Source organism: Telmatherina bonti (genome assembly GCF_933228915.1).
Source record: "Telmatherina bonti genome assembly, chromosome: 21".
Classification (NCBI taxonomy): Eukaryota; Metazoa; Chordata; class Actinopteri; order Atheriniformes; family Telmatherinidae; genus Telmatherina; species Telmatherina bonti.
In genome coordinates this window covers 2,051,432-2,078,398 of record NC_136630.1, presented here as the reverse complement: position 1 = coordinate 2,078,398, position 26,967 = coordinate 2,051,432, and the positions used below count along the sequence as shown (strand labels likewise).

At 49.9% G+C, this 26,967-nt stretch overlaps 1 protein-coding gene across 1 annotated transcript in view; it reads right to left on the bottom strand.

The window, feature by feature from the left end:
- The window catches only part of LOC306771819 (glutamate receptor ionotropic, delta-1-like), a gene marked incomplete at both ends in the record, with an annotated part of 685,025 nt that extends 659,138 nt beyond the window's left edge, over window positions 1-25,887 (bottom strand). Inside the window, one exon of the mRNA XM_079261138.1 lies at window positions 25,806-25,887. Within this exon, the coding sequence (XP_079117264.1) occupies window positions 25,806-25,887 (82 nt within the window). The remainder of the gene's footprint in view (window positions 1-25,805) is intronic.
- Window positions 25,888-26,967: the final 1,080 nt, after the last annotated feature.

The following is a 26,967-nucleotide window of genomic DNA, read 5'->3' as shown; positions in this document are numbered from 1 at the left end:
GCTGCGGTACACATAGCTAACAGACCTGCTGCAGTCTGCATGGCTAACAGACCTGCTGCGGTCTGCATGGCTAACAGACCTGCTGCGGTCTGCATGGCTAACAGACCTGCTGCGGTCTGCATGGCTAACAGACCTGCTGCAGTCTGCATGGCTAACAGACCTGCTGCGTTCTGCATGGCTAACAGACCTGCTGCGGTCTGCATGGCTAACAGACCTGCTGCGGTACACATAGCTAACAGACCTGCTGCAGTCTGCATGGCTAACAGACCTGCTGCGGTCTGCATGGCTAACAGACCTGCTGCGGTCTGCATGGCTAACAGACCTGCTGCGGTCTGCATGGCTAACAGACCTGCTGCGGTCTGCATGGCTAACAGACCTGCTGCGGTCTGCATAGCTAACAGACCTGCTGCGGTCTGCATGGCTAACAGACCTGCTGCGGTCTGCATGGCTAACAGACCTGCTGCGGTCTGCATGGCTAACAGACCTGCTGCGGTCTGCATGGCTAACAGACCTGCTGCGGTCTGCATGGCTAACAGACCTGCTGCGTTCTGCATGGCTAACAGACCTGCTGCGGTCTGCATGGCTAACAGACCTGCTGCGGTCTGCATGGCTAACAGACCTGCTGCGGTACACATAGCTAACAGACCTGCTGCAGTCTGAATGCAGGACGCATCATAAAAAGGAGACATGTTTTATTCACATGCATGTTTCATGTTGGTTGTTTCCTTTCTTTGTCTGCTTTATGATTCATGTTGTGTTTGTTAAATGTGGATTCCAGGAAGCAGCTGCAGTTTCAGCTGAAAAAAATAAATAAAAAAAATAAGAATAATAATTATGATTATTCTCATTATAACTGATCATTCTCTGAAAATATCATCCAACTTCATCCAACAAATACGAAATAAATGATAATTCTTAAAGTTTTATTATATATAAAAACAAAAATAAAACATTTTTGTAAATTTCACATTTTAATCCAAGAAACATAAAAGTTGATTCAATCTTTCCTTATTTTCATGGAAATGTTTGAAAACATCTGCTTCATTCAGCCGGGAGGACAGCCATGTCTCGTGAGCCATGTAGACGTGATCATTTAACATAATCCATACATCCCAGCTGGGATTTTACTTTCATGCTGCTGCAGACACAAACTGCTGCATTCAATCACATAAAGACGTTTTTCATCAGAGAAGATGAAATAAAGAGGAACATTGTGCTTGGATCTGCAGACTGTGGAGACTTCTGAAGGACAAGTCGGACGGTGTTCCACATCTATGTCTCTCTGGCTACTGGTTACCTGGTAATTCACAGAAAAAGCAGATTCCTGTCAGTGCCGTTATATTTGGTTCTATATAGTTATATTTCACTGCCCTCACACAGGAGAATCCATCCCTACCAGGAGCTTCATCAGTGCAAACAGCAGAGGTTTCATTTATTGTCCGGGCGGCCATGTAAAACCCAGAAAGATCTGGAAAACATGCGTGAGACCAGTAGAGTAATAAATGCAGATTATTCTTTACGCGGATGTGATGAAACACACGTCTGCCTCCCAGAGAGACGTGCTGACCTGGAAATCCTCTGCACCAGAATGCTAATGATCAGTTTCAGTACCTCTCCAGGTAACACAAATCACCCCCTCCCCACCCCCCGACTTCCTGTTGAAGAGATTTTGGGTCATTTCTGCATAACTGCCTTTCCAATCTGTTTTTAAGCCCTTTCTTAAACAATGCTTCATAGCACTTCGGCTCATCCATGACTGTGTTTACTGTCTGAGAAAACGCTGCGTCTTCGCCTCCGATCACTTTTCAGAATTGCAACGGCTAGATAAATTGTGGAAAAGCAGCCAATGAAATGTTGCGGAGCGACGCTGGACAGAGATAAACACGGAGCTGTTTATCTCATTCAGAAAATAATTCCTTTTAATATTCCAGACTGAATAAAGTTGTTGCCTTGGCAACAGGATGATTTATGTCGTAATCTGCAAGGACTGATGGAGGAAGTCCTGGTGGTGGACTTGCGGAGAACCTTTTCTCCGTGAGGAGGTGCTGGACTGCAGAGAGATAAGTTGGACTGGACATCAACCCAGAAGGAGAGGATGGATCCGTCTGCATGTCCTCAGGAGGCTGCAAGAAGCTGCTCCAGAACTTCTCCAAGTCTGTGGTAGCGAGTTAACCCCAACCCCCTGCAGTGAAGGAGAAGTGGATTCATCAATGTGGAGGCATTGAGGGTGCAAGTCGGTCTGATACAAGGACTGAAAAGCCAGTGTGTGACGCGACGTTTGTCATAAAAGAGAAAACATGAAGAATTCAGGAAATAAGTAGGATTAAAGGAGTTTCTCCTGCTGTACAGGACACCAGGAACTGTAACACACGTCACCTTGAATGCAGATTTTATCACCGACAGCTGAGGAGAACAACCAGATATATTTGTAGATTAGAAAGCTTATGTAACAGCATGTGAATCTACAACCCTACGTTAACACACCTGAATGAATTAAAGACTGGAAGTAAGACCCACTGCTTTGAACTGTTTCCAAACACCAAGTACGACAACAACTGTCAGATTTACACCAAACGACCCCCCAGTCTAGAAAAAGCAGAGCGGAATGGTGAGTTCAGCCATGCCCCGGCTTTAACATCCACACATCATGTAGATGCAGGACGGGAGGCAGGGGATGAACCAAGTAACACACACTGAGGGTAACACGACTACGCACTAAGAGTAACACGACTACACACAGAGTAACACGACTACACACTGAGGGTAACATGACTACAGACTGAGAGTAACACGACTACACACTGAGAGTAACACGACTACACACAGAGTAACATGACTACACACTGAGGGTAACATGACTACAGACTGAGAGTAACACGACTACACACTGAGAGTAACACGACTAAAGACTGAGAGTAACACGACTACACACTGAGAGTAACACGACTAAAGACTGAGAGTAACACGACTACACACTGAGAGTAACACGACTACACACTGAAAGTAACACGACTACACACAGAGTAACATGACTACACACAGAGTAACATGACTACACACTGAGGGTAACATGACTACAGACTGAGAGTAACACGACTACACACTGAGAGTAACACGACTACACACAGAGTAACACGACTAAAGACTAAGAGTAACACGACTACACACAGAGTAACACGACTACACACTAAGAGTAACACGACTACAGACTGAGTAACACGACTACACACAGAGTAACACGACTACACACAAAGTAACACGACTACACACAGAGTAACACGACTACGCACTAAGAGTAACACGACTACACACAGAGTAACACGACTACACACAGAGTAACACGAATACACACTGAAAGTAACACGACTACACACAGAGTAACATGACTACACACTGAGGGTAACATGACTACAGAGTAACACGACTACACACTGAGAGTAACACAACTACACACTGAGAATAACACGACTACACACTGAAAGTAACACGACTACACACAGAGTAACATGACTACACACTGAGGGTAACATGACTACACACTGAGAGTAACATGACTACAGACTGAGAGTAACACGACTACACACTGAGAGTAACACGACTACACACTGAGAGTAACACGACTAAAGACTGAGAGTAACACGACTACGCACTAAGAGTAACACGACTACACACAGAGTAACATGACTACACACTGAGGGTAACATGACTACACACTGAGAGTAACATGACTACAGACTGAGAGTAACACGACTACACACTGAGAGTAACACGACTACACACTGAGAGTAACACGACTAAAGACTGAGAGTAACACGACTAAAGACTGAGAGTAACACGACTACACACTGAGAGTAACACGACTAAAGACTGAGAGTAACACGACTACACACAAAGTAACACGACTACACACTGAGAGTAACACGACTACACACAGAGTAACATGACTACACACTAAGAGTAACACGACTACGCACTGAGAGTAACACGACTACGCACTAAGAGTAACACGACTACGCACTAAGAGTAACACGACTACACACAGAGTAACATGACTACACACAGAGTAACACGACTACACACTGAGAGTAACACGACTACACACAGAGTAACACGACTACACACTGAGAGTAAAACGACTACACACTGAGAGTAACACGACTACGCACTAAGAGTAACACGACTACACACAGAGTAACACGACTACACACAGAGTAACACGACTACACACAGAGTAACACGATTACACACAGAGTAACACGACTACACACAGAGTAACACGACTACACACAGAGTAACACGACGACACACTGAGGGTAACATGACTACACACTGAGGGTAACACGACAACACACTGAGGGTAACATGAGTACACACTGAGCGTAACACGACTACACGCTGAGGGTAACACGACTGCACACTGAGGGTAACATGACTACACACTGAGGGTAACACGACTACACACTGAACGTAACACGACTACACACTGAGCGTAACACGACTGCACACTGAGGGTAACACAAGTACACACTGAGGGTAACACGACTACACACTGAGAGTAACACGACTACACACTGAAAGTAACACGACTACACACAGAGTAACATGACTACACACAGAGTAACATGACTACACACTGAGGGTAACATGACTACACACTGAGAGTAACACGACTACACACTGAGAGTAACACAACTACACACTGAGAATAACACGACTACACACTGAAAGTAACACGACTACACACAGAGTAACATGACTACACACTGAGGGTAACATGACTACACACTGAGAGTAACATGACTACAGACTGAGAGTAACACGACTACACACTGAGAGTAACACGACTAAAGACTAAGAGTAACACGACTACACACAGAGTAACACGACTACACACTAAGAGTAACACGACTACAGACTGAGTAACACGACTACACACAGAGTAACACGACTACACACAAAGTAACACGACTACACACAGAGTAACACGACTACGCACTAAGAGTAACACGACTACACACAGAGTAACACGACTACACACAGAGTAACACGACTACACACTGAAAGTAACACGACTACACACAGAGTAACATGACTACACACAGAGTAACACGACTAAAGACTAAGAGTAACACGACTACACACAGAGTAACACGACTACACACTAAGAGTAACACGACTACAGACTGAGTAACACGACTACACACAGAGTAACACGACTACACACAAAGTAACACGACTACACACAGAGTAACACGACTACGCACTAAGAGTAACACGACTACACACAGAGTAACACGACTACACACAGAGTAACACGACTACACACTGAAAGTAACACGACTACACACAGAGTAACATGACTACACACTGAGGGTAACACAACTACACACTGAGAATAACACGACTACACACTGAAAGTAACACGACTACACACAGAGTAACATGACTACACACTGAGGATAACATGACTACACACTGAGAGTAACATGACTACACACTGAAAGTAACACGACTACACACAGAGTAACATGACTACACACTGAGGGTAACATGACTACACACTGAGAATAACACGACTACACACTGAAAGTAACACGACTACACACAGAGTAACATGACTACACACTGAGGGTAACATGACTACACACTGAGAGTAACATGACTACAGACTGAGAGTAACACGACTACACACTGAGAGTAACACGACTACACACTGAGAGTAACACGACTAAAGACTGAGAGTAACACGACTACGCACTAAGAGTAACACGACTACACACTGAGAGTAACACGACTACACACTGAGAGTAACACGACTACGCACTAAGAGTAACACGACTACAGACTGAGTAACACGACTACAGACTGAGTAACACGACTACACACAGAGTAACACGACTAAAGACTGAGAGTAACACGACTAAAGACTGAGAGTAACACGACTACACACTGAGAGTAACACGACTACGCACTAAGAGTAACACGACTACAGACTGAGTAACACGACTACAGACTGAGTAACACGACTACACACAGAGTAACACGACTACACACTGAGAGTAACACGACTACACACAGAGTAACACGACTAAAGACTGAGAGTAACACGACTAAAGACTGAGAGTAACACGACTACACACTGAGAGTAACACGACTAAAGACTGAGAGTAACACGACTACACACTGAGAGTAACACGACTACACACTAAGAGTAACACGACTACAGACTGAGTAACACGACTACACACAGAGTAACACGACTACACACAGAGTAACACGACTACACACAAAGTAACACGACTACACACTGAGAGTAACACGACTACACACAGAGTAACATGACTACACACTAAGAGTAACACGACTACGCACTGAGAGTAACACGACTACGCACTAAGAGTAACACGACTACGCACTAAGAGTAACACGACTACACACAGAGTAACATGACTACACACAGAGTAACACGACTACACACTGAGAGTAACACGACTACACACAGAGTAACACGACTACACACTGAGAGTAAAACGACTACACACTGAGAGTAACACGACTACGCACTAAGAGTAACACGACTACACACAGAGTAACACGACTACACACAGAGTAACACGACTACACACAGAGTAACACGACTACACACAGAGTAACACGATTACACACAGAGTAACACGACGACACACTGAGGGTAACATGACTACACACTGAGGGTAACACGACTACACACAGAGTAACACGATTACACACAGAGTAACACGACTACACACAGAGTAACACGACTACACACAGAGTAACACGACGACACACTGAGGGTAACATGACTACACACTGAGGGTAACACGACAACACACTGAGGGTAACATGAGTACACACTGAGCGTAACACGACTACACGCTGAGGGTAACACGACTGCACACTGAGGGTAACATGACTACACACTGAGGGTAACACGACTACACACTGAACGTAACACGACTACACACTGAGCGTAACACGACTGCACACTGAGGGTAACACAAGTACACACTGAGGGTAACACGACTACACACTGAGCGTAACACGACTGCACACTGAGGGTAACACAAGTACACACTGAGGGTAACACGACTACACACTGAGCGTAACACGACTACACACTGAGCGTAACACGACTACAGACTGAGGGTAACACGACTACACACTGAGCGTAACACGACTACAGACTGAGGGTAACACGACTACACACTGAGCGTAACACGACTACAGACTGAGGGTAACACGACTACACACTGAGCGTAACACGACTACAGACTGAGGGTAACACGACTACACGCTGAGTGTAACACGACTACACTTTGAGGGTAACACAAGCACACACAGAGTAACACGATGACACACTGAGAGTAACACAAGTACATATTGAGGGTAACACGACTAAAGACTGAGGGTAACACGACCACACTTTGAGGGTAACACAAGTACACACAGAGTAACACGATGACACACTGAGAGTAACACAAGTACACACTGAGGGTAACACGACTACACGCTGAGAGTAACACGACTACACTTTGAGGGTAACACAAGTACACACAGAGTAACACGATGACACACAGAGTAACACAAGTACACACTGAGGGTAACACGACTACACGCTGAGAGTAACACGACTACAAACTGAGGGTAACACAAGTACACACTGAGGGAAACACGACTGCACACAGAGAAACACGACTACATACAGAGTAACACAACTACACACTGAGAGTAACACGACTACACACTGAATGTAACACGACTACACACTGAGAGTAACACGACTACACACTGAGGGTAACACGACAACACACTGAGGGTAACATGAGTACACACTGAGCGTAACACGACTACACGCTGAGGGTAACACGACTGCACACTGAGGGTAACATGACTACACACTGAGGGTAACACGACTACACACTGAACGTAACACGACTACACACTGAGCGTAACACGACTGCACACTGAGGGTAACACAAGTACACACTGAGGGTAACACGACTACACACTGAGAGTAACACGACTACACACTGAAAGTAACACGACTACACACAGAGTAACATGACTACACACAGAGTAACATGACTACACACTGAGGGTAACATGACTACACACTGAGAGTAACACGACTACACACTGAGAGTAACACAACTACACACTGAGAATAACACGACTACACACTGAAAGTAACACGACTACACACAGAGTAACATGACTACACACTGAGGGTAACATGACTACACACTGAGAGTAACATGACTACAGACTGAGAGTAACACGACTACACACTGAGAGTAACACGACTACACACAGAGTAACACGACTAAAGACTAAGAGTAACACGACTACACACAGAGTAACACGACTACACACTAAGAGTAACACGACTACAGACTGAGTAACACGACTACACACAGAGTAACACGACTACACACAAAGTAACACGACTACACACAGAGTAACACGACTACGCACTAAGAGTAACACGACTACACACAGAGTAACACGACTACACACAGAGTAACACGACTACACACTGAAAGTAACACGACTACACACAGACTAACATGACTACACACTGAGGGTAACACAACTACACACTGAGAATAACACGACTACACACTGAAAGTAACACGACTACACACAGAGTAACATGACTACACACTGAGGGTAACATGACTACACACTGAGAATAACACGACTACACACTGAAAGTAACACGACTACACACAGAGTAACATGACTACACACTGAGGGTAACATGACTACACACTGAGAGTAACATGACTACAGACTGAGAGTAACACGACTACACACTGAGAGTAACACGACTACACACTGAGAGTAACACGACTAAAGACTGAGAGTAACACGACTACGCACTAAGAGTAACACGACTACACACTGAGAGTAACACGACTACACACTGAGAGTAACACGACTACGCACTAAGAGTAACACGACTACAGACTGAGTAACACGACTACAGACTGAGTAACACGACTACACACAGAGTAACACGACTAAAGACTGAGAGTAACACGACTAAAGACTGAGAGTAACACGACTACACACTGAGAGTAACACGACTACGCACTAAGAGTAACACGACTACAGACTGAGTAACACGACTACAGACTGAGTAACACGACTACACACAGAGTAACACGACTACACACTGAGAGTAACACGACTACACACAGAGTAACACGACTAAAGACTGAGAGTAACACGACTAAAGACTGAGAGTAACACGACTACACACTGAGAGTAACACGACTAAAGACTGAGAGTAACACGACTACACACTGAGAGTAACACGACTACACACTAAGAGTAACACGACTACAGACTGAGTAACACGACTACACACAGAGTAACACGACTACACACAGAGTAACACGACTACACACAAAGTAACACGACTACACACTGAGAGTAACACGACTACACACAGAGTAACATGACTACACACTAAGAGTAACACGACTACGCACTGAGAGTAACACGACTACGCACTAAGAGTAACACGACTACGCACTAAGAGTAACACGACTACACACAGAGTAACATGACTACACACAGAGTAACACGACTACACACTGAGAGTAACACGACTACACACAGAGTAACACGACTACACACTGAGAGTAAAACGACTACACACTGAGAGTAACACGACTACGCACTAAGAGTAACACGACTACACACAGAGTAACACGACTACACACAGAGTAACACGACTACACACAGAGTAACACGATTACACACAGAGTAACACGACTACACACAGAGTAACACGACTACACACAGAGTAACACGACGACACACTGAGGGTAACATGACTACACACTGAGGGTAACACGACAACACACTGAGGGTAACATGAGTACACACTGAGCGTAACACGACTACACGCTGAGGGTAACACGACTGCACACTGAGGGTAACATGACTACACACTGAGGGTAACACGACTACACACTGAACGTAACACGACTACACACTGAGCGTAACACGACTGCACACTGAGGGTAACACAAGTACACACTGAGGGTAACACGACTACACACTGAGCGTAACACGACTGCACACTGAGGGTAACACAAGTACACACTGAGGGTAACACGACTACACACTGAGCGTAACACGACTACACACTGAGCGTAACACGACTACAGACTGAGGGTAACACGACTACACACTGAGCGTAACACGACTACAGACTGAGGGTAACACGACTACACACTGAGCGTAACACGACTACAGACTGAGGGTAACACGACTACACACTGAGCGTAACACGACTACAGACTGAGGGTAACACGACTACATGCTGAGTGTAACACGACTACACTTTGAGGGTAACACAAGCACACACAGAGTAACACGATGACACACTGAGAGTAACACAAGTACATATTGAGGGTAACACGACTAAAGACTGAGGGTAACACGACCACACTTTGAGGGTAACACAAGTACACACAGAGTAACACGATGACACACTGAGAGTAACACAAGTACACACTGAGGGTAACACGACTACACGCTGAGAGTAACACGACTACACTTTGAGGGTAACACAAGTACACACAGAGTAACACGATGACACACAGAGTAACACAAGTACACACTGAGGGTAACACGACTACAAGCTGAGAGTAACACGACTACAAACTGAGGGTAACACAAGTACACACTGAGGGAAACACGACTGCACACAGAGAAACACGACTACATACAGAGTAACACAACTACACACTGAGAGTAACACGACTACACACTGAATGTAACACGACTACACACTGAGAGTAACACGACTACACACTGAGAATAACACGACTACACACTGAGGGTAACACGACTACACACTGAGAATAACACGACTACACACTGAGGGTAACACGACTACACACTGAGAATAACACGACTACATACTGAGGGTAACACGACTACACACTGAGAGTAACACGACTACACACTGAGGGTAACACGACTACACACTGAGAATAACACGACTACACACTGAGGGTAACACGACTACACACTGAGAATAACACGACTGCACACTGAGGGTAACACGACTACACACTGAGGGTAACACGACTACACACTGAGGGTAACACGACTACACACAGAGTAACACGACTACACACTGAGGGTAACACGACTACACACTGAGGGTAACACGACTACACACTGAGGGTAACACGACTACACACTGAAGGTAACACGACTACACACAGAGTAACACGACTACACACTGAAAGTAACACGACTACACACTGAGAGTAACACGACTACACACTGAGGGTAACATGACTACACACTGAGGGTAACACGACTACACACAGAGTAACACGACTACACACTGAAAGTAACACGACTACACACAGAGTAACATGACTACACACTGAGGGTAACATGACTACAGACTGAGAGTAACACGACTACACACAGAGTAACACGACTACACACTGAAAGTAACACGACTACACACAGAGTAACATGACTACAGACTGAGAGTAACACGACTACAGACTGAGAGTAACACGACTACACACAGAGTGACACGACTACACACTGAGAGTAACACGACTACGCACTAAGAGTAACACGACTACACACAGAGTAACACGACTACACACTGAGGGTAACACGACTACGCACTAAGAGTAACACGACTACACACAGAGTAACACGACTACACACTGAGAGTAACATGACTACACAGAGTAACACGACTACACACTGAGAGTAACACGACTACACACTGAGAGTAACACGACTACACACTTAGAGTAACACGACCACACACTTAGAGTAACACGACTACACACAGAGTAACACGACTACACACTGAGAGTAACATGACTACACACAGAGTAACATGACTACACACAGAGTAACACGACTACACACTGAGAGGAACATGACTACACACAGAGTAACACGACTACACACAGAGTAACACGACTACACACAGAGTAACACGACTACACACTGAGAGTAACACGACTACACACTGAGAGTAACACGACTACACACTGAGAGTAACACGACTACACACTGGGAGTAACACGACTACACACTGAGAGTAACACGACTACACACTGAGAGTAACACGACTACACACAGAGTAACATGACTACACACTGAGGGTAACACGACTACGCACTAAGAGTAACACGACTACACACAGAGTAACACGACTACACACTGAGAGTAACACGACTACACACTGAGAGTAACACGACTACACACAGAGTAACACGATTACACACTGAGAGTAACACGACTACAAACAGAGTAACACGACTACACACAGAGTAACACGACTACACACTGAGGGTAACACGACTACACACTGAGGGTAACACGACTACGCACTAAGAGTAACACGACTACACACAGAGTAACACGACGACACACTGAGGGTAACATGACTACACACTGAGGGTAACATGACTACACACTGAGGGTAACACGACTACACACTGAGCGTAACACGACTACACACTGAGCGTAACACGACTACACACTGAGCGTAACACGACTACACACTGAGGGTAACACAAGTACACACTGAGGGTAACACGACTACACACTGAGCGTAACACGACTACACACTGAGCGTAACACGACTACACACTGAGGGTAACACGACTACACTTTGAGGGTAACACAAGTACACACAGAGTAACACGACTACACACTGAGAGTAACACGACTACACACTGAGAGTAACACGACTACACACTGAGGGTAACACGACTACACGCTGAGAGTAACACGACTACACTTTGAGGGTAACACAAATACACAGAGTAACACGATGACACACTGAGAGTAACACAAGTACACACTGAGGGTAACACGACTACAGACTGAGGGTAACACGACTACACTTTGAGGGTAACACAAGTACACACAGAGTAACACGATGACACACAGAGTAACACAAGTACACACTGAGGGTAACACGACTACACGCTGAGAGTAACACGACTACACTTTGAGGGTAACACAAGTACACACAGAGTAACACGATGACACACTGAGAGTAACACAAGTACACACTGAGGGTAACACGACTACACGCTGAGAGTAACACGACTACACTTTGAGGGTAACACAAGTATACACAGAGTAACACGATGACACACTGAGAGTAACACAAGTACACACTGAGGGTAACACGACTACACGCTGAGAGTAACACGACTACACACTGAGGGAAACACGACTGCACACAGAGAAACACGACTACACACAGAGTAACACAACACACTGAGAGTAACACGACTACACACTGAGAGTAACACGACTACACACTGAGAGTAACACAACTGCACACAGAGTAACACGACTACAGACTGAGAGTAACACGACTACACACAGAGTAACACGACTACACACTGAGAGTAACACGACTACACACAGAGTAACACGACTACAGACTGAGAGTAACACGACTACACACTGAGAGTAACACGACTACACACTGAGAGTAACACGACTACACACTGAGGGTAACACGACTACACACTGAGAGTAACACGACTACACACTGAGAGTAACACGACTACACACTGAGAGTAACACAACTGCACACAGAGTAACACGACTACACACAGAGTAACACAACTGCACACTGAGAGTAACACGACTACACACAGAGTAACACGACTACACACTGAGGGTAACACAAGTACACACTGAGGGAAACACGACTGCACACAGAGAAACACGACTACACACAGAGTAACACGACTACACACAGAGTAACACGACTACAGACTGAGAGTAACATGACTACACACTGAGAGTAACACGACTACACACTGAGGGTAACACGACTACACACAGAGTAACACGACTACACACTGAGGGTAACACGACTACACACTGAGAGTAACACGACTACACACTGAGGGTAACACGACTACACACTGAGAGTAACACAACTGCACACAGAGTAACACGACTACACACAGAGTAACACAAATGCACACTGAGAGTAACACGACTACACACAGAGTAACACGACTACACACTGAGAGTAACACGACTACACACTGAGGGTAACACAAGTACACACTGAGGGAAACACGACTGCACACAGAGAAACACGATTACAGACTGAGAGTAACACGACTACACACAGAGTAACACGACTACACACTGAGAGTAACACGACTACACACTGAGAGTAACACGACTACACACAGAGTAACACGATTACAGACTGAGAGTAACACGACTACACACAGAGTAACACGACTACACACTGAGAGTAACACGACTACACACTGAGAGTAACACGACTACACACTGAGAGTAACACGACTACACACTGAGGGTAACACGACTACACACAGAGTAACACAACTGCACACTGAGAGTAACACGACTACACACTGAGAGTAACACGACTACACACAGAGTAACACGACTACACACTGAGAGTAACACAACTGCACACAGAGTAACACGACTACACACTGAGAGTAACACGACTACAGACTGAGGGTAACACGACTACACACTGAGGGTAACACGACTACACACTGAGGGTAACACGACTACACACTGAAAGTAACACGACTACACACTGAGAGTAACACGACTACACACTGAGGGTAACACGATTACAGACTGAGAGTAACACGACTACACACAGAGTAACACGACTACACACTGAGAGTAACACGACTACACACTGAGAGTAACACGACTACACACAGAGTAACACGACTACACACTGAGAGTAACACGACTACACACTGAGAGTAACACGACTACACACTGAGGGTAACACGACTACACACTGAGGGTAACACGATTACAGACTGAGAGTAACACGACTACACACAGAGTAACACGATTACAGACTGAGAGTAACACGACTACACACAGAGTAACACGACTACACACTGAGAGTAACACGACTACACACTGAGAGTAACACGACTACACACTGAGGGTAACACGACTACACACTGAGGGTAACACGATTACAGACTGAGAGTAACACGACTACACACAAAGTAACACGACTACACACTGAGAGTAACACGACTACACACAGAGTAACACGACTACACACTGAGAGTAACACGACTACACACTGAGGGTAACACGACTACACACAGAGTAACACAACTGCACACTGAGAGTAACACGACTACACACTGAGAGTAACACGACTACACACAGAGTAACACGACTACACACTGAGAGTAACACAACTGCACACAGAGTAACACGACTACACACTGAGAGTAACACGACTACACACTGAAAGTAACACGACTACACACTGAGAGTAACACGACTACACACTGAGAGTAACACGACTACACACAGAGTAACACGACTACACACTGAGAGTAACACAACTGCACACAGAGTAACACGACTACACACTGAGAGTAACACGACTACACACTGAAAGTAACACGACTACAGACTGAGGGTAACACGACTACACACTGAGAGTAACACGACTACAGACTGAGGGTAACACGACTACACACTGAAAGTAACACGACTACACACTGAAAGACCCAGACCCGCTCTACATGTTCACATGTTAGACATACAGACTGCAGACCCGCTCCACATGTTAGACATACAGACTGCAGACCCGCTCCACATGTTAGACATACAGACTCCAGACCCGCTCCACGTGTTAGACATACAGACTCCAGACCCATTCCACATGTTAGACATACAGACTCCAGATCTGCTCCACATTAGACATACAGACTCCAGACCCGCTCCACATGTTAGACATACAGACTCCAGACCCGCTCCACATGTTAGACATACAGACTCCAGACCCGCTCCACATGTTAGACATACAGACTCCAGACCCGCTCCACATGTTAGACATACAGACTCCAGACCCGCTCCACATGTTAGACATACAGACTCCAGACCCGCTCCACATGTTAGACATACAGACTCCAGATCTGCTCCACATGTTAGACATACAGACTCCAGACCCGCTCCACATGTTAGACATACAGACTCCAGACCCGCTCCACATGTTAGACATACAGACTCCAGATCTGCTCCACATGTTAGACATACAGACTCCAGATCTTCTCCACATTAGACATACAGACTCCAGACCCGCTCCACATGTTAGACATACAGACTCCAGACCCGCTCCACATGTTAGACATACAGACTCCAGATCTTCTCCACATTAGACATACAGACTCCAGACCCGCTCCACATGTTAGACATACAGACTCCAGATCTGCTCCACATGTTAGACATACAGACTCCAGACCCGTTCCTCATGTTAGACATACAGACTCCAGACCCGCTCCACATGTTAGACATACAGACTCCAGACCCGCTCCACATGTTAGACATACAGACTCCAGACCCGCTCCACATGTTAGACATACAGACTCCAGACCCGCTCCACGTGTTAGACATACAGACTCCAGATCTTCTCCACATTAGACATACAGACTCCAGACCCATTCCACATGTTAGACATACAGACTCCAGACCCGCTCCACATGTTAGACATACAGACTCCAGATCTTCTCCACATTAGACATACAGACTCCAGACCCATTCCACATGTTAGACATACAGACTCCAGATCTTCTCCACATTAGACATACAGACTCCAGACCCGCTCCACGTGTTAGTTCCTGGCTCCGCCTGCATGCTTGTCAGGGCAGATTACAGCGAGTGCTAACGTTGCTTTGCAGAGAATTTAGAGCTTCTGCAGGGTCATGCGCTCAGCTCCATGCACACAGGGGGGTTATGTTGCACCTGTGTGTGCAGGTGGTGCAGGTAAATGGCCTGGCTAGGCCTTCACTGAGACAGAGCGGGAAGCCTTCTGCGTTCTTCCCTAACCGGGTTAGTTTATCTTATTTAGCGGCAGGGCGAGAAAAGGCCACAGCTGCTCATTGGGCTCGCCAGCCTGGACAGATTGGACTCCGGCAGGTCGAGCTCACCGCTCCAAAAGCAGGCGCTGGAGAAGCAGGCTCTGTTTCTGCTAGCTGCTGCAGCAGTCCGTAAATCATCCTCCGTCAGCTACCTGGCTCATGGGGTGGGGTAATCGCTCTTCGGGCTCCTTATAAAGAGCGACTTGTTATCTGCCGGGACTGAGAGCCTTTTAGTGGACCTCCAGACATGAAAAGAGCCCACAAGGGACACCAGGAGCTACAACCAGTCTTACACATGCAACAACTGAAACTCCAACGCCACCATGATGAGTCCATCCCATGAACACAATGGTGTGAAAAGGTTCCCTCACACAGCTGCTTGTATTGATCTCCTTCAGCTCATTGTTTCGCTTTTACAGCACAGTTATAATATGGATTACTCTCGACCTTCTAATCACCCCAATTCCCAGGATGGTCATTGTTTACACTAAACTGGCTTCAATTATTCTCAGTTACACACAAAGACACACACTCTTACAGGTTAAAGTCCCCCGCTGGACTCTAAAGAGGAGTCCGAGCCAGACACAGCCGACACAAGCTCCACCTCTTCAACGTGCTTTCATGAGAAGCAGCATGCCGAGACGGAAGCCTGACTGGGACAAACCGGATCACATCCGGGAGAAAAAGCATCTGCTTCGATGGATTTTTCCAGTTGCAGCTTCTGAAACTGAAATTTTTCAACCATTAAAACCAGACAAAAAAAAAAAGCGTGAAAAATATTAGTTTACTGGAAAGAGTTTCGTCTCAGGACAGCTGCTGGTGGAGACGGAGATGCCAGCAAAAGGTCCAGACTGGTTTTCCCAAAGAAAACCACAGGAGAGCAGGGTAGAGGCAGGGCGGAGGCTGGGTGGAGGCAGGGTGGAGGCTGGGTGGAGGCAGGGTGGAGGCTGGGTGGAGGCAGGGCGGAGGCTGGGTGGAGGCAGGGCGGAGGCTGGGTGGAGGCAGGGCGGAGGCTGGGTAGAGGCAGGGCGGAGGCTGGGTGGAGGCAGGGCGGAGGCTGGGTGGAGGCAGGGCGGAGGCTGGGTGGAGGCAGGGCGGAGGCTGGGTGGAGGCAGGGCGGAGGCTGGGTGGAGGCAGGGTGGAGGCTGGGTAGAGGCAGGGCGGAGGCTGGGTGGAGGCAGGGCGGAGGCTGGGTGGAGGCAGGGCGGAGGCTGGGTGGAGGCAGGGCGGAGGCTGGGTAGAGGCAGGGCGGAGGCTGGGTAGAGGCAGGGCGGAGGCTGGGTGGAGGCAGGGCGGAGGCTGGGTGGAGGCAGGGTGGAGGCTGGGTAGAGGCAGGGCGGAGGCTGGGTAGAGGCAGGGCGGAGGCTGGGTGGAGGCAGGGCGGAGGCTGGGTGGAGGCAGGGCGGAGGCTGGGTGGAGGCAGGGTGGAGGCTGGGTAGAGGCAGGGCGGAGGCTGGGTAGAGGCAGGGCGGAGGCTGGGTGGAGGCAGGGCGGAGGCTGGGTGGAGGCAGGGCGGAGGCAGGGCGGAGGCTGGGTGGAGGCAGGGCGGAGGCAGGGCGGAGGCAGGGCGGAGGCTGGGTGGAGGCAGGGCGGAGGCAGGGCGGAGGCAGGGCGGAGGCTGGGTGGAGGCAGGGCGGAGGCTGGGTGGAGGCTGGGCGGAGGCAGGGCGGAGGCAGGGCGGAGGCAGGGCGGAGGCTGGGTGGAGGCAGGGCGGAGGCAGGGCGGAGGCTGGGTGGAGGCAGGGCGGAGGCTGGGCGGAGGCTGGGCGGAGGCTGGGTGGAGGCAGGGCGGAGGCAGGGTGGAGGCAGGGCGGAGGCAGGGTGGAGGCAGGGTGGAGGCAGGGTGGAGGCAGGGCGGAGGCTGGGTGGAGGCAGGGCGGAGGCTGGGTGGAGGCAGGGCGGAGGCAGGGCGGAGGCAGGGCGGAGGCTGGGTGGAGGCAGGGTGGAGGCAGGGTGGAGGCAGGGCGGAGGCTGGGTGGAGGCAGGGCGGAGGCAGGGTGGAGGCAGGGCGGAGGCAGGGTGGAGGCTGGGTGGAGGCAGGGCGGAGCCTGGGTGGAGGCAGGGCGGAGGCAGGGCGGAGGCAGGGCGGAGGCTGGGTGGAGGCAGGGCGGAGGCAGGGTGGAGGCTGGGTGGAGGCAGGGCGGAGGCTGGGTGGAGGCAGGGCGGAGGCTGGGTGGAGGCAGGGCGGAGGCAGGGCGGAGGCTGGGTAGAGGCAGGGCGGAGGCTGGGTGGAGGCAGGGCGGAGGCTGGGTGGAGGCTGGGTGGAGGCAGGGCGGAGGCTGGGTAGAGGCAGGGCGGAGGCTGGGTGGAGGCAGGGCGGAGGCTGGGTGGAGGCTGGGTGGAGGCAGGGCAGAGGCAGGGCGGAGGCTGGGTAGAGGCAGGGCGGAGGCTGGGTGGAGGCTGGGTGGAGGCTGGGTGGAGGCAGGTTGCAGGCTGGGTGGAGGCAGGTTGCAGGCTGGGTGGAGGCAGGGCGGCGGCAGGTTGCAGGCTGGGTGGAGGCTGGGTGGAGGCAGGTTGCAGGCTGGGTGGAGGCAGGTTGCAGGCTGGGTGGAGGCTGGGTGGAGGCAGGTTGCAGGCTGGGTGGAGGCAGGGTGGAGGCAGGTTGCAGGCTGGGTGGAGGCTGGGTGGAGGCAGGTTGCAGGCTGGGTGGAGGCTGGGTGGAGGCAGGTTGCAGGCTGGGTGGAGGCTGGGTGGAGGCAGGTTGCAGGCTGGGTGGAGGCAGGGTGGAGGCAGGTTGCAGGCTGGGTGGAGGCAGGTTGCAGGCTGGGTGGAGGCAGGGCGGCGGCAGGTTGCAGGCTGGGTGGAGGCTGGGTGGAGGCAGGTTGCAGGCTGGGTGGAGGCTGGGTGGAGGCAGGTTGCAGGCTGGGTGGAGGCTGGGTGGAGGCAGGTTGCAGGCTGGGTGGAGGCAGGGTGGAGGCAGGTTGCAGGCTGGGTGGAGGCTGGGTGGAGGCAGGTTGCAGGCTGGGTGGAGGCAGGTTGCAGGCTGGGTGGAGGCTGGGTGGAGGCAGGTTGCAGGCTGGGTGGAGGCTGGGTGGAGGCAGGTTGCAGGCTGGGTGGAGGCAGGTTGCAGGCTGGGTGGAGGCTGGGTGGAGGCAGGTTGCAGGCTGGGTGGAGGCAGGTTGCAGGCTGGGTGGAGGCTGGGTGGAGGCAGGTTGCAGGCTGGGTGGAGGCTGGGTGGAGGCAGGTTGCAGGCTGGGTGGAGGCAGGTTGCAGGCTGGGTGGAGGCTGGGTGGAGGCAGGACTTGCTGACTCCGACCTGACATGACCCGTACACAAAAAGGCACAGCAGAGACTTTTCTTTATAAGACCTAAAAAGAATCAGATGCAGTAAAACTGCTTTTCTACCCCAGCTGTGCAGAGCGACTTCCTGCAGAGGTGTGTGGAGAGGAAACTACACCAGAAGGTCAACACCACCGCCCAGAAACCCATCGGCTGCCCTCTCCCTTCCCGGGACGAGCTGTACACCTCTCGGTGCCTCAACAAGGCTAAAGGCATAATTAAGGACGCAACCCATCTAGCACATCATCTGTTTGCTCTGCAGGAGATACAGGTGCATGAAAACAAGAACAAACAGGTTAAAAGACGGATGTTCTGCCAAAGCGATGAGATTACTGAACATATAACAGTACAAGAGGTCGACTCATTGTGCAAACACTGAATAAGAGAATTTATGTCTCTTATCTGTGTGCATATATATATATATATATATATATATATATAATATGCATGTATGTATGCACGTATAAAGACCCACCTCTGCTAGTGTACATGAGCCGAACAAAAGAAAGAACTGTGGCAAGACGTTGAAAGATGAATCACTACAGATTTATTGTCGCGTTAGGAGATGAGGTTGATAAAAATGATGGGAAAGAAGTTGGGGTTCTGCTTAAAACAACAAAATACCAAAATCAGCCAGTAAAAGGAAAACAGGAAACCAGGCCGGCAACAGCTAGACATTTACAAACAGAAGCAGCATCAATAATTGTCTGAAAAGAAAATTACACACAAATGATGTTCAACTCAAAACCAATAGCCAATCCCAACTCCACACTAACCAGACTAACAGAAAGAGAAGCCATCAGGGCTTTACAACAACCATAAAACAAAACTTATCAGTTTAACTGCAGCTCAAAGCCAAGTAGTTTTAATACTACTGTTGACAACCAAAACCATCAGAATAAACAACTGCAAACAAAAGAACTAGACTGGGAAAAACAAAGATCCACTGGAAATCAAACAATAGTCAAAGTCCAAAAAGAAGCAATCTGAGGGCAGACTACTACTGAGCAGGCTGTTACCCTGACTGAAGGCTTCCAGGTGTCTTTTCTTTCCTGGTGGTTGGTAGAGCCAGCAGTGATTGGAGCATCAATTGTGATCCATTGGACCAATCACAGCCAGAGTACAGCGAGCAGAGATTTAAATAACCAATGGATCACAGATGTAGACTATCAGAGAATAAGTAGGCAGCCGTAACAGTATGTATGTATATATGGATACATATATGTATGTATGTATGTATCTATGCTATCCATCCATCCATCCATCTTCTGCCGCTTATCCGGGGTCGGGTCGCGGGGGCAGCAGCCTAAGCAGGGAAGCCCAGACTTCCCTCTCCCCAGCCACATTTTCCAACTCTGTGGGGGGGATCCCGAGGCGTTCCCAGGCCAGCCGAGAGATATAATCCCTCCAGCGTGTCCTGGGTCTTCCCCGGGGTCTCCTCCCAGAGGGACGTGCCTGGAACACCTCACCAGGGAGGTCCAGGAGGCATCCTGACCAGATGCCCGAGCCACCTCAACTGGTTCCTCTCGATGCGGAGGAGCAGCGGCTCTACTCTGATCTCCTCCCGGATGACCGAGCTCCTCACCCTATCTCTAAGGGAGAGACCGGCCACCCTGCGGAGGAAACTCCGCTTGTCTTGACTGACTTTCTTGAGTGGTGTCAGTCTTCTTTCCTGCACATAAATGTGTCAAAGACAAAAGAATTGTTGATAGATGTTAGGAAATCCACTCCTGCCCTGATAAATGGACAGGTAGTTGAGGTGGTGCATCAGTACAAGTACTTGGGAACAGTACTGGACAGTAAATTAACATTCGACACCCAGGTTGATGCTGTCTGTAGTAAAGCTCACCAGAAAATGCACTTCCTTCGTAAATTGAGATTTTTTAACGTCGACAATGTTTTTATGAAAATGTTTTATTCCTGTTTTGTGGAGTCAACTCTTACCTTTGCTTTTCTTTGCTGGTTTGGCATGTTAAATCTTAAAAATCGAAACCGTTTACAAAGCATAGTTAAAGAGTGCAGTAAAATTACTGGCTGTCATATAAGTGATTTGTGGGATCTTTACAAATGCAGGGCTGTATGCAAGGCAAAGAAAATCCTTGCAGATCCTGCCCATCCTCTGCACAGGCAGTTTCAGCCATTGCGCTCAGGCAGGAGATATTGCGTGCCTAAGTTTAAAACCAATAGAGTCAGAAACTCCTTCATCCCAAGAGCCATTGGATTTTTAAATGAATCATAGTTGTTAATTTGCTACTTTTGGCGTCGCTTCATGTGCTGTGATGTTCTCATCTTACCGTGTTTCCACTGTTATTTAACTTGCCTTTTATTATTTTATTATTTTTATTGTTTGTTGTTGTTGACTGATTGCACTTTTATGCTACTGGCTGCACACAAATTGCCCTACGGGGACCTAATAAAGTATTGAATTGAATTGAATTGAACTCATTTCAGCCGCCTGTATACGAGATCTCCTTCTTTCGGTCACGACCCACAGCTCATGACCATAGGTGAGGGTAGGAACGTAGATCGACTGGTAAATGGAGAGCTTCGCCTTCTGGCTCAGCTCCTTCTTCACCACGACAGACCGGCGCAGAGTCCGCATTACTGCAGACGCCGCACCGATCCGTCTGTCCATCTCACGCTCCATCCTTCCCTCACTCGTGAACAAGACCCCGAGATATTTAAACTCCTCCACTTGAGGCAGGACCTGACTCCCGACCCGGAGAGGGCAATCCACCCTATTCCGGCTGAGGACCATGGTCTCAGATCTGGAGGTGCTGATTCTCATCCCAGCCGCTTCACACTCGGCCACGAATCGCTCAAGTGAGAGCTGGAGATCACGACCAGATGAAGCCAACAGGACCACGTCATCTGCAAAAAGCAGAGACCCAATCCTGAGGCCACCAAGCCAGATCCCCTCAACACCTCGGCTGCACCTAGAAATTCTGTCCATATAAGTTATGAACAGAATCGGTGATAAAGGGCAGCCTTGGCGGAGTCCAACCCTCACCGGAAACGGATCCGACTTACTACCGGCAATGCGGACCAAGCTCTGACACCTGTTGTACAGGGACCGGACAGCTCGTACAAGGGTGTCCGGTACCCCATACTCCCGGAGTACCCCCCACAGGAGCCCCCGGGGGACACGGTCGAATGCCTTCTCCAGGTCCACAAAGCACATGTAGACTGGTTGGGCAAACTCCCATGCCCCCCCCAGGACCCCAGAGAGGGTATAGAGCTGGTCCACTGTTCCACGACCAGGACGAAAACCACACTGCTCCTCCTCAATCCGGGATTCGACTATCCGGCGAACCCTCCTCTCCAGGACCCCTGAATAGACCTTACCAGGGAGGCTGAGGAGTGTGATTCCCCTGTAATTGGAACACACCCTGCGGTCCCCCTTCTTAAAAAGGGGGACCACCACCCCAGTCTGCCAGTCCAGCGGTACTGCCCCCGATGTCCACGCAATGCTGCAGAGACGTGTCAGCCAGGACAGCCCCACAGCATCCAGAGCCTTAAGGAACTCCGGGCGGATCTCATCCACCCCCGGGGCCTTGCTGCCAAGGAGCTTTTTGACCACCTCAGCGACTTCAGCCCCAGAGATAGGAGAGTCCACCCCCGAGTCCACCAGCTCTGCTTCCTCATCGGAAGACGTGTTGGTAGGATTGAGGAGGTCTTCGAAGTATTCCTTCCACCGACCCACAACGTCCCAAGTTGAGGTCAGCAGCTCCCTATCTCCACTGTACACAGTGTTGATGGAGCACTGCTTCCCCCTCCTGAGCCGCCGGATGGTGGACCAGAATCTCCTCGAAGCCGTCCGGAAGTCTTTCTCCATGGCCTCGCCGAACTCCTTCCATGCCCGAGTTTTTGCCTCGGCAACAGCCGAAGCCGCATGCCGCTTAGCCCGCCGGTACCCATCAGCTGCCTCCAGAGTCCCACAGGCCAAGATGGCCCGATAGGACTCCTTCAGCTTGACGGCATCCCTCACTGCTGGTGTCCACCAACGAGTCCTGGGATTACCGCCACGACAGGCACCAACGACCTTACAGCCACAGCTCCGGCTGGCCGCCTCAGCAATAGAGGCATGGAACACAGCCCATTCGGACTCAATGTCCCCCGCCTCACTCGGGACATGGTTGAAGCTCTGCTGAAGGTGGGAGTTGAAGCTCGCTCTGACGGGGGACTCAGCCAGACGTTCCCAGCAGACCCTCACAACACGTTTGGGCCTGCCAGATCTGACCGGCTTCCTCCCCCACCATCTGAGCCAACTCACCACCAGGTGGTGATCAGTTGAAGCTCCGCCCCCCTCTTCACCCGAGTGTCCAAGGCATGTGGCCGCAGGTCCGACGATACGACTACAAAGTCGATCATTGAACTGCGGCCCAGGGAATCCTGATGCCAGGTGTACATATGGACACTCTTATGTTGGAACATGGTGTTCGTTATAGACAATCCATGACGAGCACAGAAGTCCAATAACAAAACACCATTTGGGTTCAGAGGGGGGGGACCATGCCTCCCAATCACTCCCCTCCAGGTCTCACTGTCATTGCCCACGTGAGCATTGAAGTCCCCCAGCAGAACAATGGAGTCCCCAGAAGGAGCACCCTCCAGCACTCCCTCCAAGGACTCCAGAAAGGGTGGGTACTCTGAACTGCTGTTCGGTGCATAAGCACAGACAACAGTCAGGACCCGTCCCCCCACCCGGAGGCGGAGGGAAACTACCCTTTCATCCACCGGGGTAAACCCCAATGTACAGGCACCAAGCTGGGGGCTGATGAGAATGCCCACACCTGCTCAGCGCCTCTCACCATGAGCAACTCCAGAGTGGAAGAAGGTCCAGCCCCTCTCGAGGGTTCTGGTTCCAGAGCCCAAGCCATGCGTCGAGGTGAGTCCAACTATATCTAGCCGGAACCGCTCAACCTCGCGCACAAGCTCAGGCTCCTTCCCCACCAGAGAGGTGACGTTCCACGTCCCTAGAGCCAGCTTCTAATACAAACAATGATCATGAAGCTGCCTTCATCATGTTTTTCTTCATCTGATGATTTGTTTATTTATGTGGATAAAAAACTGCCTGAAAATTTTAATTTAATTTCTGTTTCAAGTTTGGACCATTTATGTTTTTTCTAAAATAAATTCAGTCACTGGGAGGTTTGTTTGAACGAGCCAGAATATTGTTAAAGGCTAAAAACTTTTCTTCTTGTTGTAAAATAAAAGCAAAGAAACTTTATTCCCTGAGAACGGATTCACATCCGGGAAGACGAGCTGGAAGAGGCTCCGGGATGCAGGAAACACCTGAAGAGGTCCAACTGGAGACCAGACACACTGAGCTGGGTTGGTTCCACATCGTGCTACCTCCGTGATCTTCCTCACTCTCATCAGACACCAGCTGCTGCACCCCTCCCCCTCCCTCCCCCCATTTCACTCACGTTCAATTCAAAGTTTAAACGCAGAGACGCACGCGCGCGCTCTCTTCCATGCTGGATGGACAGCGCAACACTTTGCAGGGGGGCTCTGCGTGCGTGTCAGCCTGGATGCAACAGCCCCCCCGCCCCCCCGAGAAAGCAATGGAAAGCTGCCTTACCGATGTGAATGATGGAGTCCGCGCGCACTCTGCTGCACTGCAACATCCACAGAGAGGGAAGCAGCAACAGCAGCAGTTCCATCTTTCATCCAGATCCACGCAGGTTCCTCCTCTCTCAGCAGATCCACGCAGGTTCCTCCTCTCTCAGCAGATCCACGCAGGTTCCTCCTCTCTCAGCAGATCCACGCAGGTTCCTCCTCTCTCAGCAGATCCACGCAGGTTCCTCCTCTCTCAGCAGATCCACGCAGGTTCCTCCTCTCTCAGCAGATCCACGCAGGTTCCTCCTCTCTCAGCACATCCACGCAGGTTCCTCCTCTCTCAGCACATCCACGCAGGTTCCTCCTCTCTCAGCAGATCCACGCAGGTTCCTCCTCTCTCAGCACATCCACGCAGGTTCCTCCTCTCTCAGCACATCCACGCAGGTTCCTCCTCTCTCAGCACATCCACGACCAGCAGGCAGACCGCCTCCAGCTGAACAACTAAATCCCACTCATGGAGCCGCTGCGTGGAGGAGTGAGGGGGGAGAGGGGGAGGAAGAGCCGAGACCCGCCGCACGAGCAGCTCTGAGTCTCCCTGCGAGTCTGAGAGAGACACACTGCTGAGGGAGGAGGGATGCTCTCTCTCTCTCTCCTCTCTCTCTCTCCTCTCTCTCTCTCCTCTCCCTCTCTCCTCTCTCTCTCTCTCTCTCTCTCCTCTCCCTCTCTCCTCTCTCTCTCTCCCCCTCCGACCCACGTGACTGCGGAGCCTCTACCCCCGGCGCGGGACTCCGGACCGGAGAACCGACAGGCGGCGGAAGGAGAAGGAGGGATGGATGGTGCGCGCGCCGCGGAGGAGAGGAGACGGACTGAGGGGGTCGCGCGCCGGCCGGACAGTTCCGCGCTAACGGAAGGACAGTTGTCGCGCCACTCCGGACTCCTTCACGCGCGTAGTTCCGCGCGCGCTGCTCGTGACGCGAGGAGCATGGTGGGAGACGCAGCTGAAAGGTTCACGCGCGTCCTGAACTTCCGCCTCTCCATGTCAGGTTGTGGACTCTGTGCGCGCGGGACAGGAGGTGGTCGTGACGCAACGTCCCCCTCTGTGACGTGACAGAGGCTGCAGCGCGTGCGGGATGGTTGGTTCTGCTTTCAGGCTCCGCAGACACGCGGGATGTGTCGGGGTGAAA